Here is a 19,767-nt window from a genome sequence, read left to right as displayed (position 1 = left end):
TCTAAATTATCAGGTGAACAACAGGCTAGCATTCGAAGCCTTTTACAGTCTTTTGCGGACTGTTTCGCTTCAACATCGAAGGTCAACCAAACGCCTACTGCGAAACACAGAATTATTACAAATCCCAATGAAAGACCCGTGCGCCAACGTGCCTACCGTGTTTCTCGTAAAGAGCAAGACGCCATCCGGAATCAAGTCAAACAAATGCTTACCGACGATATCATACAGCCCTCCACCAGTCCATGGGCGTCACCTGTGGTTCTGGTGAAAAAGAAAGACGGCACACTGCGTTTTTGCGTTGACTATCGCAAGCTTAATAACGTTACGAAGAAGGACGTTTATCCCCTTCCCCGCATCGACGACTCTTTGGACCGCCTTCGAAATGCTCGATACTTCTCATCGATGGACCTTCGCAGCGGCTACTGGCAAATAGAGGTTGATGAGCGTGACCGTGAGAAAACGGCATTTATTACGCCTGACGGACTCTACGAATTCAAGGTCCTTCCTTTCGGATTGTGCTCTGCGCCTGCCACTTTTCAGCGCATGATGGATACGGTTCTATCAGGTCTCAAGTGGCAGTCATGCCTTGTCTATTTAGATGATATCGTTGTCTTTTCGGAAACTTTTGAGCAGCACCTCCAGCGCTTACAAGCAGTTCTTGACGCAATTCGTACTGCTGGCCTGTCTTTAAAGCCTGAAAAATGCCATTTCGGGTATGACGAACTCAAATTTTTAGGCCATGTCGTCAGCTACGAGGGCATTCGACCAGACCCCGACAAAACCATTGCTGTTGCTTCGTTTCCAACACCTTCGAACAAACACGAACTCCGCCGTTTTCTAGGGCTTTGCGCTTATTATCGACGCTTCGTGGCAAACTTTTCACGGATAGCCGAACCTTTGCAGCGGCTGACTAAAGATAATGTTCCGTTTGTCTGGGAGCAGGAACAACAAGAGGCCTTCTGTGAACTCCAGAATCGTCTGCGCACACCTCCTGTTCTAGGACACTTTGACGAAGACAGTGACACCGAGTTGCACACGGATGCCAGCAACGTTGGCCTTGGTGCCGTCCTCGTACAGTGGCAAGATGGAGCCGAACACGTCATTGCGTACGCAAGCCGCACTTTGTCTCCAGCTGAAAGTAACTATTCCACTACGGAGAAGGAATGCTTGGCCGTTGTGTGGGCAATTGCTAAGTTCCGACCATATTTGTACGGCCGATCGTTTCGAGTTTTGACAGATCACCATTCATTGTGCTGGCTAGCCAATCTGAAGGATCCATCTGGCCGTCTTGCACGATGGAGTCTTCGCTTGCAAGAATACGATATGACAATAGTGTTCAAGTCCGGGCGTAAACACACCGACGCCGACTGCCTGTCACGTGCTCCACTTCAACCGTCGCCATGCGAGTTTGATGAAGAGGACGCATTTCTGTCCATTATCTCAGTATCAGACATCAGCAAGCAACAGCGCGATGATTCAGAACTCCGGCCTCTCATCGACTACCTTGAGAACCGTCTACCGGAGCCGCCTCGTATGTTCATCCGCAAGTTCTCCTCGTTTTTTCTCCGCGATGGCGTTCTCTACAAATTGGGTTTTCACTCGACCGCAACCGCCTGCCTCCTTGTAGTGCCTTCTTCACTACGTGACGACATCCTGCGGGCATCTCACGACGATCCATCTTCGGGCCACTTGGGATTCGCACGGACGTTTTCACGCATACGCCAAAAGTACTTCTGGCCTAACCTTCGCCGTGACGTCAAGCAATACGTGAAGACATGCCGCGACTGCCAGAGACGCAAGACACCACCCGTGCGTCCCGCTGGTCTTCTCCATCCCGTGGATCCTCCGCGGATCCCTTTTCAGCAGGTTGGAATAGATTTGCTTGGACCATTCCCCACGTCGAGGGCTGGTAACCGTTGGATTGCTGTTGCCACAGACTACCTAACACGTTACATTGAAACCCGAGCTCTCCCACGAGGCACTGCAAATGATATTGCGACCTTCTTTGTACATGGTATCGTACTCCGCCACGGTGCTCCAAGAGTGGTTATAACCGACCGGGGCACAGCATTTACAGCGCAGCTCACAGAAGATATCATGCTTCTCAGTGGTACCGTTCACCGCAAAGCCACTGCTTACCATCCCCAGACGAACGGGCTCACAGAAAGACTAAACAAAACGATCGCTGATATGATTTCCATGTATGTTGACGTCGACCACAAAAACTGGGATGACGTTCTCCCATATGTTACGTTTGCATATAATACTGCCGTTCAAGACACTACCGGCTTCACCCCTTTTCGCTTGGTGCACGGCCGGGAAGCTGTCACAACGTTGGACGCAATGCTCTTACCCACCTACTGTTCTAATGTTGTCAATGATGCTGCCGAATTCGCTCGATGCGCCGAAGAGGCACGCCAGCTCGCACGAATGCGTATCCGCTACCAACAACACAACGACGCCGACCGATACAATCTTCGTCACCGCGACGTCACTTATCAACCCGGTGACAAAGTATGGGTGTGGACACCGATTCGCCAGCGTGGTCGGTCGGAGAAACTTTTGCGCCGCTACTTTGGACCTTATCGGATCGTTCAACGACTCAGCGACGTCACATACGAAGTGATTCCTGAAGGAGGAGGCACCGCTCGCCGTTCCCGACGTCCAAGCCTGTCCGATGTCGTTCACGTCTCTAGATTGAAGTTATACCACTCCCGCTGAACGCAAAGTCCCACGCCTCTCTCACCATCTACGTCCCTCTTAACAGCATCCCCGTAGCAATCTCCAGTGCCTCAATGTTCCGCATCGAGACGATGCTTCTAGGGAGGGGGGTAATGCCACGGCCTCGACACAGCTGACAGCCACTCGGTGCGATTCGGTGCCACATGCTAGGCATGTTGGGTGGCTCCGAGAAGAAGAGAACGACGAGGGTGCCAGGACAGCGACATATATAAAAAGATCTTTAGCGTCGACCGAAGTCTTTTGTGGCTTTGTCTGTGACAATATAACTGAGAAAAAGGACAGGGCCTAGCACCGATCCCTGAGGGACTCCTGATGTTACAGGCAACACTCCGGATTTCGCACTATTCACTTCCACAAACTGTGTTCTTACTAAATATGATTGAATCCATTTGACAATGCTAATGTTAACAGCGAGAATAAGCAGTTTATCAGGAAGTTCTGGGTGTGGAACGCGGTCGAACGCTTTTGAGAAATCGAGGCAAACAGCATCTAACTGACCTTTCTTGTTAAGTACGCTTGAAAAATCATGTATGGTTTCGGTGAGTTGGGTAACCGTTGACAATTTTTGCCTAAAACCATGGTGGTTAGGAAGAAGGATATTAGCATTTTCGAAGTAATTGAACAAGCTTTTTGATATTTCATGCTCCATAATCTTGCAGCATGTGGAGGTAATTGAAATGGGTCTATAATTTTCGATGCTGTGTCTGTCGCCGGATTTATAGATAGGGACAACTCTAGCTGTCAGCCAGTCAGACGGCAATTTGTGCTGCTCTAGGGACGCTTTAAAGATGATACAGAGATACTTAGATACCCATTCCGCATATCGTTTTAAAAATTCATTTGGGATACCATCAGGACCGGCTGATTTTCTTGTGTCTATGTTAAGGAGTAGCGCAAATATTCCCTCCTCCTCAGAGAAAACGATGTGGCATAGGCAACATACCCTCGGTGCACTTGTCGTGAAGGTCAGTGGAAGATGGCTCTCGCGGAGCGAACACAGAATGAAAATATTTATTATATTTTTCAGCAATTTGTGCACAGTCGTTAATTATATTGCCATCAATACAGACATATTGTATTTGTTCATGTGACGAGGCAAGGTGACGCCAAAAACGTTGTGGTGAATCTCTCATGAAATTGGTTAACGTCTGCGAGTAAAAGTGTTCCTCTGCCGTCACGAGCATGTACTTAAGGGTTTGGGAACGCTGCAAAATCACCATTTTGTTCCTCTCTTTATTCCTAGTTCTGAGTGACATCATAGTCACATGAGTGACTATGATGAGTGAAGTGAAGCAAGAAACAGTGGGCAGGTGTTATAACCGTGTCCTTAAAGGGTGAGTGAAAAAACAAAAGCCTGAACAAAGGGTGGAGCCTGCTTATTTTACGGTGGTCTTCGCGATAGGAGACGTTGGGTGTCAGGCTGCAAAGATCCCCACCACAGGCGAGTTCACCTGCTAGCAGAGAGAAAGTAGCAGAGATGCCTACCTGGAGCCGGTCGTGTTCCTGGACAAGGCGGGCAAAGTGCTCTCTCAGGGTAGCCTCGTCGGGGCTGCTCCTGCCCACGCCCGCCGCTGCATCACAGGCACAGCACCTTACTTATCTGCTTACTTCTCAACGCTCTTCTTTAAAAATAAGTGGCACAATGACTTGGCACATTCAGACAGCATCACACATGCATGAAAATACCAGCCGGTGTTCAAAATCACAAGCATTGCATGCCTTCCCGACTGAATTTATGGCACACCAGTTCTGCAGAAGCCTTCAAGGTGGAGAAAGGTTCATGAAAGGAAATAATTGTCTTTCGCCTGACTGTAGCACAGAGCTATACAAGTAGCAACACTAAGGTGGATGACAATTTTTCCCATTCATAACCAAATTCACTAGTACCCTGTTGAAATGTTTAATCGTATTGTCGAGTTGTCGCGACAGTGAAAAATTGACTGTGGCACGACGGCGAGTCATAAAATTAACCCTTTACTGGGCAAACCTGTGCCCACAAAAACAAGTTACACTCCGTTAGTAACGAGCACACGTACCAAAATCTCATTGGTGGGTCAAGCACATTGCCTTTTTGTACATGCCTCATCAAAAGTTTCAACATAATCGTAGGTGCTTGCGTGTGTTCTATAATGTAGAAGACTATTCGCATTGCACATGCAATCCGATCACAGAAGGATTTTGGTGACAGCAGGCAATGGCTAGAACCGGGATAACGTTCAAGATACTTGAGATACAGAAAGGCACATCTTGTGCGGAGCATGTAGGAATGCAGGCACACTTGGATATTTTCGTAGCAGCCACGCGTGGTTATCATGGAATAACTAGGCACGAGCTCGCAGGAGGGTTGCGTGTAGGGGGCCCTTTCACTGCTCCCATGACTTTTCCCGCCATGCACCAATGCCGCCCCATGAAGTGGCCGCGATGAAGAGAAGGCTCAGGTGCACACGCATAAGCTTGAGTCATAAGCGACAACACTGCAACACAGACTGGCTTGTAAGAAACATTCAAGCAGCATACAAACAAATGAGGATTACTGAGGGGCTTTAGTCGTGGACGCAGCCCAACAAATGGCATTGTCAGTGCTTGCCAATAACACTGCCCAGAAACAGAAAATGACTGCAGTGTCACCCAATGAAACAGCAGAGCAGCTGTTTGATTTGCCATTTTTCATAGGTGCACTTCTAAGAGATGCAAGCAATGTGCAATCAACCGACTTGCAAAATAGCTCAAGCAAGATTAATTAAATTATGGGGTTTTACGTGCCAAAACCACGCTCGGATCATGAGGCACGCCCTAGTGGGGGAGTCCGGAAATTAGGACCACTTGAGGTTCTTTAATGTGCACCTAAATTTAAGTACACGCGTGTTTTCGCATTTCGTCCCCATCGAAATGCGGCCGCTGTGGCCGAGGTTCAACACCGCAACCTCGTGCTTAGCAGCCCAACACCATAGCCACTAAGCAACCACGACGGGCGATGGCTCAATAAAATTGGCATTGGAGTAAGAGTGATGCCAACACATGTGCTGTGTGCACTGGTATTTCTGATTATAGGCTGTGTGCAATTTGTTACAAAATGGTACAATGTACATTTCCCATAATAGAAGGCATTCATGTTGCAGACCTATGATCTGGAGCCAGGGAACATTATTGTCAGTCTTGTATTGCACGGTCCACAGCTAGAAAGTTTGCTACACACCATGGGATGCAGGATCAACAACGTCTTGTGCTCTCGCTCGTCTCTGCACATTAGCACTTCACTTTCCTGCTGGTCTAATGTTTTAATTTTCCTTGTAAGAGCTGAAAAAGAGCATGCAACTAGTTCTTTCATGTATGCATTCTTATGATGGCTCCAATTCACAATTCTGAGTCAGGCCTATTCATTTGTAGGTACTAGGAACATAAAGTTTCATTCGTGTTGAATTTTCTCAGCTGTTTCATAAGCATCACTGGGAGCGGTATTCTGCAAAGAGCTGCAATAAAAGATGCTGAAACTGTGCAAAATAACCACGGAAACCTGCAAAGAGAATTTTATACGGAGGCCCTCTCACTCGGTACTTGTTGCTGTGCACACTGCATTGACTGCAAAAGGTTAGGCTGACCAAAATTGATCACACGGAAAATTACACTGACATGCGGACAGATGAAATAAGCCTGTTGAAATGCATTATCCAGGCCATTCCAGGTTAAAATTACATTTGTTTCTAATTGTTTCTAATGCACAATTTACCCCTTAATACTTCTGTATGACACCTGTATATTGACGCGTGTACTTATCTTTATCGGGCGACCACGTTTCGCCGCCTAACAAATGTAATCGCACAGCGCTGGATGCGCCTGCATGTATCCGAATTTTCTGGAATGTTATCGATGCTTCCATCCGGCTGTCTGTTGTCGCCGAACCTTATGTTATCTGATTTTATCGCGTGCCGCGAATGGTGTAGAACTTTGTGGAAGGCACGCGGGTCCGAAGGATTAGTCTGGAACATTCGATGACTGCAGTATAAAAGCCGACGCGCTTGACCCGCTGATCAGATTTCCGACGATCGCCGACTGTGTTCGCCGCTATCGTTGTGCTATAAGTGTAGCCTGTTCTTGTTGGCACAGGTTCGCCCAATAAAAGTTAGTTTTTGCCTTTCACAGTATCGCTACTGTGTTCTTAACGTCACCACCACGTGACAATATTGTCCCGTAGTAGTGACGGTAAAGAACACAGCAGCAACACTGTAAATGATGAAACTAACTTCTATTGTGCCCACAAAAACAGGCTACACTTAAAGTGCTCAAAGTACAACAACAGCGGCGAACACAGTCGGCGATTGGCAAAATCTGATCTGCCAATCAAGGGCGTCAGCATCATCACACAAACCATCAAACGAACATTCCAGAATAATCACTGGTGCCTGCGTGTGTTCCAGAAAGTTCTGCACCATTTGCGTCGCGCATACATGCAATCAGATTACACAAGGCTTGGTGACAACAGACAGCGGATAGAACCACCGATAACATTCCAGAAACTTCCAATACATGCAGGCACGTCCTGCGCTGAGCGATAATATTTGTTAGACTGTGAAAAGCACTCGCCCTAAAAAGATAAACAAGTCCACAGGTCAATATTATCTGAACTGTCGTATTGATGTTGCTTTTGTAAAGCAGCCATTACCTGCTGCTTACTTGTTTACATGAAAAATTGTTTTAAGTGCTATGACTCTGCTTCTTATTTACTTGATGTGGTGCATGTTATCTATTTACTTGTTGTTTTTTCAGTATTCCAAACTAATTATATTGTTTTCTGAATGCCCTCACAAAAGGCAGGCAGCATGCTTGGCCACTTGCTCGTACCAAGAGCTGCCCAAAAGTGCTCCACATAGAAGGCACCAATTTTTTAGTATGCCAATGTAAAGCTACAGTAGGCTATGAATGCATATCCTCATGTAAATGCCTACGCACTTGCAAGCACATACATGAATGCTGTGTACAGAAAGGAGCAGAGAAACTACTAGTTAAATGCATCTGTATTTTATTGGTTATATGAACTGCAAGCATAAGTAAGCTTGCAGATACTTAATGCTAGCAGTTCTAGACAAAATTTTCAGCTCTCTATGAAGCAAGAAAACCAATATAGTGACCTGCAGAAGAGTACGCATTTTGGCTGTTTGGTTCATGATTACGAGCAATAAAAACAGTGCGGAACAACAGGACGAGTGAAGGGGCACAGACAACAGCACTGACTAACAGTCTTTATTCTTTCAGTCAGCATGTATATACACTCCGCCGCTATCTCAAACCACAGAATCAACAGAATTGGGCATGCGCAAGGGGGGAATTGCAATTAATGCGATAGGAAGGCAATCTGTTTCGGAAGGAGAGAAATCGAGGTAAGGCTTACACATGCTTCGCCACTAACATGAATGTGGAAAGCTTCGTGTCAATCGGGTATCGAGTCAGTCGGGTAACCGAGAACAACAAAAAAGTTGTAAAAAGCAGCACAGACAGAGGTTTGTTCGTGACTGTTGTGACTGTGTGGTGTATATAAGATTCCCCTTTCATGCAAGCGTTTTTATATCGGCCACACAGGGCGATGCATCAATGACCGCATGCGCGAGCACTCAAAGTTCAAAAACGAGCTAAAGATAGTTATCACTGCATTGCAATGAATTCGGCTGCAAGCCGTCTTTCAAAGATGTGACCTACCTGTCAAAATACCGCGATAACTGCACACGTCTTATTTCCGAAGCTTTCCACATTCATGTTAACGGCGAAGCATGTGTAAGCCTTCCCTCTATTTCTGTCCTTCCAAAGAAGATTGCCTTCCTATCGCATTAATTGCAATTGCCCCTCTATGCATGCCCAGTTCTGTTGATTCTGTGGTTTGAGATAGCGGCGGAACGTATACACATGCTGACTGAAAGCACAAAGGCTGTTAGTCAGCGCTGTTGTCTGTGCCCCTTCACTCGTCCTGTTGTTTCGTGCTGTTTTTATTGCTCGCAATATAGTGAATTGTAAAAAATGTGTAAGAGGCCAAGGGTCAATGAAGCAAGTGTGTTGATTCACTCAACACGCACCTCAGCTCCCCATTTATTTTCAGCCAATAAGGAAGTCGTGACAGCTGTGGGCTTCAGTGGTCTCCATCTGCCCTTGCCTGCTGTAAAGTATGCCTCTGTAGCTCATACACACTTTCACATACTGCTTAGTTGTCTCTGGTGGAAAAACCAGCGAAACAGCAGACAGGCCAGTCATTCAGAGAGATAGCCAGTTACGCACCAGCAGGCTTGGACTCGGGCCTGGTGGGTCTGCGCCCTGGGAGTGGTGGTGGGATCTGTGCCTTGTGTGCTGGCTGCGGCTCTGGCTGCAGGGAGCCATGATACGAGGCACTCATCGCTGCTGGCGCCGCGCCACCGATGACTCGCATGCTGCCATGGCGCCGCAATTGACAGCTGCCTTCTGGTTGTGCCGAGTCATCCTTGGACTGCTGGAATGACACAACCATTGAATTACTCTTGTGCAACAAAACTGCACCTTCAAGAAATGTAAGCACAATGCTGTGTTTTACTCCTTCTTTCTATGTGCAGTGCTACTAAGCCCAAGGTGTGGTTGTGACTCACGCGTCAAAGCAGTCTGCCTTTGTTTGGAAGAAAGTCTGTGAGAGCAGGTATAGCAGTGAGAATAACTGCTGTAGGAATCGCCCACATGCAGGGAGAAATTTTATAGCCTCACGCAAACTTATCTACTCCCTGCAGGTAGTTCAGGCCTGACATGTGCATTAAAAAATACAAATCTCATCTTAAGAGGATTGTTTGAATGCTATATAGAGCGCTACGCGATGTGGCCAATTTAGATATGCATAGGTCAACAGAAGAAGGTCATAAGATATTACCTTCCACTACAGCAAAACACCCAAGTGTAGATGAAATTACAGATTTCAAGGAATAGGTAAAGGGACAATTGATTTGCTGGATATGACTTCACTTAATATTCGAAAACTAGGCACTACTTTTGTGTTAAGCTATAAATTATGCTTTGTTTTCATCACAGGGCTTGAAACATAAAGTAGATATTTAAACACAATGTACTGTTACACATAAAAGTACATGCCTTGCATTTCTGAATATGACTTACCACTACTGATCAATGAACCAGAGCATTAAGACAAAGCAATTTATTGCACTGGGAGAGACAAGTGCATTGTATAAGCACAAAACATCTCTTTAATGGAAAAGCAAATGACATACAATGGTTCGTTAAATATGGGCTGCCCCATTCTTGTGCCACTGGGTGTGTGGCACAGCTATGTCGAGCAACCCTCACCATCTCAACAATGATCAAATGTTGCCACTGTTCTAGTCGCGTCAATGTGCGAAAGTCTCATAATGCGTATCTAAATTAACAGCTCTGAATCGTGGCACAGCTTGTGAAAAGTATAATGCATAAACATAAATATGGCATGAAATTACACTACACAATGCATGGGCAAAAATAAATAAACTTTGTCATGGTATCTGGTTTTATGGGGTCCAATTAAAGGGAAATGCATGAAAAGTAATCCCACTATGGAATTTTTTTTGCATTTTTGTTGCAAATTACTCTTGACGAGGGTAAAAAATATCACATTGTTCTTTTAAAAAGCATTTTTTTGGCGTTGGCTGTAAAATTATGCTTCAACATTCTATTTTCATGAGTAAACTAATAAAGGCCCACCACAAAACGTCGAAAAATTATTACAATTGAAGCATGGTAGCGGCCTCATTCATGCTCAACTGATGAGGCCCAACTTCCCTGGTGTAACAACAAACGAGCCTTGACTGAGCTGGCATCAGGCTCCTTCCACTCCACATATGAGAGGATGTGAGAGCATGTGCTCCAGTTATGGCCACAAAGGCACTGAGATCACAAATCGAGCGGGCAGGCAGGAATCGCTGGAACAGCTGTAGCTAAATCTCATCATGCAGCAAAGAAAGCCTGCCTGAAGTAGCCTGCCTGAAGTCAATTTTTTATGGCCTCATGATGACATACGTCATGGCCACTTCGTGGCTGCAACATTTGGGGCGAGGCCTCCACTGGCACGATTCAAGTGCATTTAAAGCAGTTGCAATTCGGTAACTTGCACATTGCAGAGCAGTCTTGTAGCAAAAAGATTCTGTTTAGCTAAAACTATGCTCTATTGCAATTACTTCATGGTCCTCTTTCAATATTCAACAAAAGTTGTAACATTCTTGCAACATGGGTGCTTCAAACCTTTCTGAATCAAATGCACTAAGACTCAAATATGATGTGCGTGCTGCTACGATGTCCCAGTGAAATAAAGGAATTTTCACCGTGGGAGTGGAGTGGAAAACTAGTTTTAGTCTTCACAGCACTGTTCAATCGCATCCACCTTGAAGAACATTCCATATGCCAGCACTCCTCTTGTGCCACGCTTTCTGCTAGCCGCAGATTATTCAATCATCATCATCATCAGCCTGGTTACGCCCACTGCAGGGCAAAGGCCTCCCCCATACTTCTCCAACAACCCTGGTCATGTACTAATTGTGGCCATGTTGTCCCTGCAAACTTCTGAATCTCATCCGCCCCCCTAACTTTCTGCCGCCCTCTGCTACGCTTTCCTTCCCTTGGAATCCATTCCGTAACTCTTAATGACCATCGGTTATCTTCCCTCCTCATTACGTGTCCTGCCCATGCTCATTTCTTTTTCTTCATTTCAACTAAGGTGTCATTAACTCGCGTTTGTTCCCTCACCCAATCTGCTCTTTTCTTATCCCTTAACGTTAAACCTATCATTCTTCTTTCCATAGCTCGTTGCGTCGTCCTCAATTTAAGTAGAACTCTTTTCGTAAGCCTCCAGGTTTCTGCCCCGTAGTGAGTACTGGTAAGACACAGCTTTTATACACTTTTCTCTTGAGGGATAATGGCAACCTGCTGTTCATGATCTGAGAATGCCTGCCAAACGCACCCCAGCCCATTCTTATTCTTCTGATTATTTCAGTCTCATGATCCGGATCCGCAGTCACTACCTGTCCTAAGTAGATGTATTCCCTTACCACTTCCAGTGCCTCACTACCTATTGTAAACTGCTGTTCCCTTCCGAGGCTGTTAAACATTACTTTAGTTTTCTGCAGATTAATTTTTAGACCCACCCTTCGGCTTTGCCTCTCCAGGTCAGTGAGCATGCATTGCCGTTTGTCCCCTGATTTACTAAGCAAGGCAATATCATCAGCGAATCGCAAGTTACTAAGGTATTCTCCATTAACGCTTATCCCCAATTCTTCCCAATCCAGGTCTCTGAATACCTCCTGTAAACATGCTGTGAATAGCATCGGAGAGATAGTATCTCCCTGCCTGACGGCTTTCTTTATTGGGATTTTGTTGCTTTCTTTATGGAGGACTACGGTGGCTGTGGAGCCGCTATAGATATCTTTCAGTATTTTTACATACGGCTCGTCTACACCCTGATTCCGCAATGCCTCCATGACTGCTGAGGTTTCGAATGAATCAAACGCTTTCTCGTAATCAATGAAAGCTATATATAAAGGTTGGTTATATTCCGCACATTTTTCTATCACCTGATTGATAGTGTGAATATGGTCTATTGTTGAGTAGCCTTTACGGAATCCTGCTAGTCCTTTGGTTGACGGAAGTCTAAGGTGTTCCTGATTCTATTTGCAATTACCTTAGTAAATACTTTGTAGGCAACGGACAGTAAACTGATCGGTCTATAATTTTTCAAGTCTTTGGCGTCCCCTTTCTTATGGATTAGGATTATGTTAGCGTTTTTCCAAGATGCCGGTACGCTCGAAGTCCTGAGGCATTGCGTATACAGGGTGGCCAGTTTCTCTAGAACAATCTGCCCACCATCCTTCAACAAATCTGCTGTTACCTGATCCTCCCCAGCTGCCTTCCCCCTTTGCATAGCTCCCAAGGCTTTCTTTACTTCTTCCGGTGTTAACTGTGGGATTTCGAATTCCTCTAGACTGTTCTCTCTTCCATTATTGTCGTGGGTGCCACTGGTACTGTATAAATCTCTATAGAACTCCTCAGCCACTTGAACTATCTCATCCATATTAGTAATGATATTGCCGGCTTTGTCTCCTAACGCATACATCTGATTCTTGCCAATTCCTAGTTTCTTCTTCACTGCTTTTAGGCTTCCTCCGTTCCTGAGAGCATGTTCAATTCTATCCATATTATACTTCCTTATGTCAGCTGTCTTACGCTTGTTGATTAACTTCGAAAGTTCTGCCAGTTCTATTCTAGCTGTAGGGTTAGAGGCTTTCATACATTAGCGTTTCTTGATAAGATCTTTCGTCTCCTGCGATAGCTTACTGGTATCCTGTCTAACGGAGTTACCACCGACTTCTACTGCACACTCCTTAATGATGCCCACAAGATTGTCGTTCATTGCTTCAACAGTAAGGTCCTCTTCCTGAGTTAAAGCCGAATACCTGTTCTGTAGCTTGATCTGGGACTCCTCTATTTTCCCTCTTACCGCTAACTCATTGATCGACTTCTTATGTACCAGTTGCTTCCGTTCCCTCCTCAGGTCTATGCTAATTCGAGTTCTTACCATCCTGTGGTCACTGCAGCGCACCTTGCTGAGCACGTCCACATCTTGTATGATGCCAGGGTTAGCGCAGAGTATGAAGTCTATTTCATTTCTAGTCTCGCCGTTCGGGCTCCTCCACGTCCACTTTCGGCTATCTCGCTTGTGGAAGAAGGTATTCATTATCCGCATATTATTCTGTTCCGCAAACTCTACTAATAACTCTCCCCTGCTATTCCTAGTGCCTATGCCATATTCCCCCACTGCCTTGTCTCCAGCCTGCTTCTTGCCCCCCTTGGCATGGAAGTCGCCCATCAGTATACTGTGTTTTGTTTTGACTTTACCCATCGCTGATTCCACATCTTCATAGAAGCTTTCGACTTCCTGGTCATCATGACTGGATGTAGGGGCGTAGACCTGTATAACTTTCATTTTGTACCTCTTATTAAGTTTCACAGCAAGACCTGCCACCCTCTCGTTAATGCTATAGAATTCCTGTATGTTACCAGCTATGTTCTTATTAATCAGGAATCCGACTCCTAGTTCTCGTCTCTCCGGTAAGCCCCGGTAGCACAGGACGTGCCCGCTTTTTAGCACTCTATATGCTTCTTTTGGCCTCCTAACTTCACTGAGCCCTATTATATCCCATTTGCTGCCCTCTAATTCCTCCAATAGCACTGCTAGACTCGCCTCACTAGATAACGTTCTAGCGTTAAACGTTGCCAGGTTCATATTCCAATGGCGGCCTGTCCGGAGCCAGGGATTCTTAGCACCCTCTGCAGCGTCGCAGGTCTGACCGCCGCCGTGGTCAGTTGCTTCGCAGCTGCTGGGGACTGAGGGCCGGGGTTTGATTGTTGCGTTCATATAGGAGGTTGTGGCCAAGTACTGCACCAGGGTGGCCAATCCTGCTCTGGTGAGGGAGTGTGTTACCGGTTCTGGTCACCGGGATCAGGCCGCACTCCAGGCCTGTTTATGCAATTTTATCAACACGCGGATTTTTTTGCTTTTTTTTTTAATCCGGTGGAAAATTGCGCGGCACCGGGATTCGAACCACAGACCTCTTGCACGTGAGGCGGGTGTTCTACCTCTACGCCACCGCTGCGTCTTTCTGCTAGCCGCAGATTATTCAATAGCTCCTTGCAATCACAGGCACAACCCATTCGAAGCTTTCGCAATTACGGTTTACTGCAAGCAGTGGTGTAGTAACAGGGGGACCGGGGGCCCCAGGTGCCAGTTGTGGGTGGGTGGGTGGGGGGGTCATATATGTCTGAAGACTCCCCTCTTTCCGCCAGCTTTACTGGTGGTAAATGGTGAAGATGCTCCGGAGGCCAGCAGCCCAAGCTCATGTACCCGATGCACCAGTAATGTAGTGCCGCAGAATCGTCGGCTACAACTTTATCAACATCCTACGTAATAAACTGAATTTGCTAGGTGGTCACTAAACCACTCACCAGGCGCTCATGATCAAAGCGGACGTTGCTAAACATAGTCTGGCGATGTGGTTCTTGGGTCCCTCTTCCGTTTAGTCTGCACTATCTTAAAATATGGCATCTTAAACAAAAAAATTTTCTCTAAGCAAAATCACCTTGGGTGCCAGAGCCTGCAGTACTTTGGCACTGTGGGTGGCCCAGTGTGGCAGTACCGAAATAAATATGAAATACTGCACCAGTGACGTCGATATTTCTATATTCTCTATTGCGAGTGCAGACCAACAGTAGCGCGAGCTTTCGCTGGCTCAGGCTACGCAGCAGCTATGCCACTAACTGCAGGTATTCACATTGCCTTAGGTAAAACTGCACCCAATAAAATAAAAATGTTCAATAATCTGAATAAGTATTAACAGTTGCCACATGAAATGTCATTTGAAAGAACACAGTTGGCTCCCCATGCCAGGTGAGTAAGGTACCAAAACTCGTCTGGTCTAGCAGTACCAATGGCACAAATGATCACATGGATACATTTGTGCATCCATTGGCATCCCAAGTATAAAGAAACGTTCACGCACATGATTTTGTAGTCCTTGATGAAAAACGGCTTGACAATTTCAAATGCTAGTCAGTCCACAAACAGAATCTTGATTTCATATAATCCTTGGGAGCAGCAGAAACCTTGACAGTGTAGATACAAATTCAAAATTACGCTGTTTTCAAAGAATTCCTGTGTTTTCTTAGGTACTCATTCACGCACTGACGCATGTATCCTATATATCTTGCAAACACATGTCATAGCAATGTTGTACACAACAGCTTTCTTTTGAATTCATTTAAATATGTCAGTTTAACTTATATACGTAAGTCTCTAGCAAAATATTTTCGATGGTTAGTAAGCGCTCGTGCTGTTTTTTTTCTGTTGTCTTCGTGACTTCACAATTTTCTTAACTATGAATCCACACAAACTTGTCCAGTTAGCCAGGTTGCTGTGGTTTTGGCATGAAATTAAAGAAATGGAACTTTGATCTTCATTTCCTTTTCCAGTAACCAACCCGTTATATGCCAGAATGCTATCAAAAGAAGACTAAGCTGATTTAGTGTTTCTCTTTTGTGTCCCTAAAAGGCATCGTAAGTGCAGACGCCAGGTCGCGATTCACAACAGAGGCTATCAAGAGTGCCACCCTTACTCACCTGCTGCTGCACGGTAGGTCTGGGCAGGCGCAGGCTTTTGGACCTAGCCAGAGTGGACCGGCCTGGGGGCCTCGTCGAGGAAGACATGCTTTCGCGGGACTGCCGCCTTTACTACGGAGGACCATCCATCAAATCACCTGCACAAAAACACACAGGTCAGAACCACAACATGTGCTCTTCTGATGTGCAACAGCAGAAAATGTAATCATAGGCAGTAGAAATAGGAGATGCGATTTTAAGCTGACTTAAAAAACAATTGTGTCCCTGAGCTGTCTTCAGGTATCAGGAGGACTGCTCACGCATGAACAGCCATATATATCGCCACTGAATATCAGACCACAATGTCACAATTATAGATCTCAGTTCTGCCTTCTGTATACTTGTGGTGCGTACGGAATGCTTGTAAGGTAGAAAAAGAAGAAGCTACAATTAGCAAAGATGGTTACCTTACCATACTGACTCATCTAAGTTTTATTATGTCAAGAACTGGATCCTGCATTGTGCACCTTATCCACTTCCTTTTACTGAGGACCATGTGCTTGGACATCACCAAAATCTGGGCGAACAGTGACAGGCCCTCAAGTGCGGTAACCTGTTTCTGTGAAGGATGGTTCGCTCGTATAGGTGAGCACTGATGCCTTGTACGGAGCCCTCATGACCTATTCAGGCACAAAACCAGCGGGGGGGGGGGGGGGGGGGGGGGGGGGGGCATCCCCCATGAAATTGATTGGCATATCTCCCTCTCCCCGCCCACGCCACCACTCCTCACACACCATCCTAAAGCGCCGCTATATCAATCTTGAGACTTGACAGCTATTCAGTGGCCAACATTCTATGGCCTTTTTCACTCCTTTTGGATGGCAGTAGTTATCAGCCTCTCCTGGAGTATGAAGTTTTCTCATAGATGCGGTGCCTGCGCGATTAACTCTAGATGTGTTCAGTTGTCACCATGTATTCAACAGTCGTGCGCATCGGTGTTGCTTCACTCGTTCAATGTTTAAACTGATCCAGGAAGCAGGAAAGAGATTCGGTTCGTAGTCAGCTGGTCTGTATGCTCGTAGAATGAGTTCTGACCAGAGAAAATGCCAGTTGCGTTTAACTTTTCCTTTTGCTTCATTATTTCCTCGAGTGACGGCTCACCCCGACACTGGCAGATCCTCGGAACCATATACCCGCGATATGGGTTAGATCAGGTGGAAAATAAAATAATGCGAAACAGCGTCCATCATCGAAACCTGCAATAACCGTTAAACCCATTAGAAAAATGAATGTCATCCGTTACCTTGTCTGGTTTTTCCCTAATTGTACAGCACTTTTCATGCAAAGTTGGCAGCTGGAAACAAGAGTCGCAAGGAATTGAGAAATCAAACTATCTATCTACTACGGAAGCAAGCAGAGGCAACAGGCAAACAGGAATTAAAAGCGAAAATTAACAAATTTATCTGTTGTTTGTGAAAATATTTATGGATCAAGATCTTTTTATTAAAAGGAAAGTAGAGAAAACGGCGCCAGAAGTGGAGAACAATTCCGTGTATATTGAATGACGCTTCTACAGTTATCAGTCGAGCCGCCTGATGTAGCCACTTCTCTGCTGTGCTTATGTGGGTGTTTTTCTAACCTTGATCGTGCAACCAAACTAATTCACGACAAAACCTTGACAAGGTTATGAATATATGCGCTCGTACCCCTGAGGCATAGCAAAAATCTGGCATCACTGGAGAATCCCAGGAAAAGTACACCCGCCGTGAGCTGAGTGGAGAGACATCTTTGGTTTATTTCTCCGAGAATAAGCTCCATAGATGGGACAGCACTTGTGGGGATGCTCGACTTACACGTGTCCCCTGATCTTGTTTTTCCTGCACGGCTTGCGTCTCCTGTAATCAGCTTCACCGCGTGGCATTGCACCAGCGGCGGTCAGTCCAGTTGCAGACTAGTACAAGAGATGGCGCGAATGTTGCGCTGCTAATGACACCTAACCGCGGGGTTACTCGGGCGCAAAAGTGAGAAACCTGTCTTTCTTTAACTTGGGGTCGCCTAGCTGTGTAGACATTATTTCGCATGCTCGCCAGCCGTTCACAGGCACGTCCTGTGAAAGGCTTAGAAGGAGGGCACTGGAATGGATGAACATGATCGTTCGAATGCGCCATCGTTCGCGTGAACATACATGCAAATGATTAGGCATTGCTGTCCAGCATGGGAGCGAACATATTCAGTCGCTATCTGGTCACGGTGAGTCGGACTTCCTCGATCTGTCGTACACCCATCGGCATGTTCTGTCGTTAAGAATTCGGCTGGCTAAATTGGTGTATAAAAGGTGCAATAACTTCCCTTGTGATTGTCTGCACTACTGTGTTGTCATTCCTTCATCAAAAGAGCACGTTTGAGACCTCGCACGCTTTCAAATACAACTCCAGCACTCAGGTAGACCTCTTTTAAGAAGAGAAAGCTGCTACATGTTGCTAACACCCCATTTTATCGGACTGATCACGAACCTCTCATTATACTGGGACAGCCTAAGAGCATGCGGCACAATGTCCAACAACGAACGCCACGTACTGCAGATGACTAGCTTAAAAATATGAAAGATTTCTTCACTATGCACCATCATGAGACTGTTTCTAATGGCAGAAGTACGTGATCTAGTGAAGAAGGTAACAGACTGCAGTGTAAAGACTGTTGCCCGAGTACGAGCAAAGTGATCAGGCAAACCTGCAAAATCGTAGGTGCATCTTGAAATGATAAGTTTAGTTTTTCACCCCTCAGTTGTTTAGTTTTGCATGAGAGCATAGCTCCCTCATATCATCCATGTGAAGATTCGTTGTGCTCCTTGCGAACTGCCTCCGACTGACTGGTTTGTGCGGGCAGCCAGCATCAGTGGATAGACAACCCTTCTCATTTATGCATACATCCTCATTATCTTAGCGACTTTGTTTTTCCAAAGTTGCATGTGCCAGTTAAACTGCGCATTTGTTTGTGCTTGCGGATTTGCAATGTGCACATCACATGTGACGTGCGACACCGCTAGAAAAAAGAGAGGTTCTGGGTTTTATGTACTTCATTGTCATTCTGCAAATTCATTATCACTGGGGCAGCAATACTGAGAAGTACACGAGCAGTGCTTGCAATGTTGTTCGCAGCTGCCAGCCCACATATCCACTTAAGAGAGACCGCATTCATCTCTGTGTGTGCGTCCTGTGTTCGCACTCGAAATAAACATCATCCAACTTGAAAGCAGCAGCTGCTTAGTCTGAGCATGCCAGAAACACGCAGGTCAACTCCACAGATTCTGTCGGCTGCCTCAGTGCATTATCATCACCCACATTTGTTGCTTCTTCTCATACTTTGGGAAATGGAAAAAGCCAATCCCACTGTCCTTTTTCATGCGATTTACGTATCCAACTGTGCAACAACTCGCCGGCATGATGAACTGACTCAGTGGCCAAAACGCACAAAAAAAGGGCCCAAGGCACACGAAGCTGCAAGTGCCTGTCAACATGCGTCCAGCACGTCCACAAAACACTCCTGCTTTCCAGGAACATCATGTCACCATCTTGTTGTGGCGTAGACCGAGAGAGCTCTATTGTTGAATTACCGTGTTTATTCAAATCTAGGCCGATAGTTTTTTTTTTTTTTTTTCAAATAATCATATTCCAAACTCTAGGGTCGGCTTAGATTCGAGGATTTTAAAAAACGCGCTAGTTTTTCATTGAAACTGCTAAATATGGTGCATAGCTAGCGCCACCTAGAAAAGTCAGTATCGCAGCCACTACTAGCTGTGCCAGTAGTCAACCGTACACAATCAAGGTCGCCATTTTGACCTATGTCATGTCGGCCGTATCGGTGTGCGGCATGGTGTTATTGCGATGGCAC

General features: G+C 45.9%; 1 protein-coding gene across 2 annotated transcripts in view; it reads right to left on the bottom strand.

Annotated features, from left to right (window-relative positions):
* LOC126536453 (uncharacterized) overlaps positions 1-19,767 on the bottom strand; it is a 355,533-nt gene that overhangs the window by 248,831 nt on the left and 86,935 nt on the right. The window contains exons 2-4 of one of the 2 annotated variants that reach the window (XM_050183418.3): positions 15,898-16,034; positions 9,004-9,211; positions 4,228-4,313 (exon numbers count right to left, since the gene is read on the bottom strand). In XM_050183418.3, the coding sequence (XP_050039375.2) occupies positions 4,228-4,313; positions 9,004-9,211; positions 15,898-15,984 (381 nt within the window). In that variant the 5' untranslated portion in view covers positions 15,985-16,034. The remainder of the gene's footprint in view (positions 1-4,227; positions 4,314-9,003; positions 9,212-15,897; positions 16,035-19,767) is intronic. The other variant, XM_055073277.2, reaches the window with a different exon arrangement.

This window comes from Dermacentor andersoni, chromosome 3, assembly GCF_023375885.2.
Source record: "Dermacentor andersoni chromosome 3, qqDerAnde1_hic_scaffold, whole genome shotgun sequence".
Taxonomy (NCBI): domain Eukaryota; kingdom Metazoa; phylum Arthropoda; class Arachnida; order Ixodida; family Ixodidae; genus Dermacentor; species Dermacentor andersoni.
Note: the sequence above shows the minus strand (reverse complement) of the source record. Positions and strands in the feature narration are given on the sequence as shown.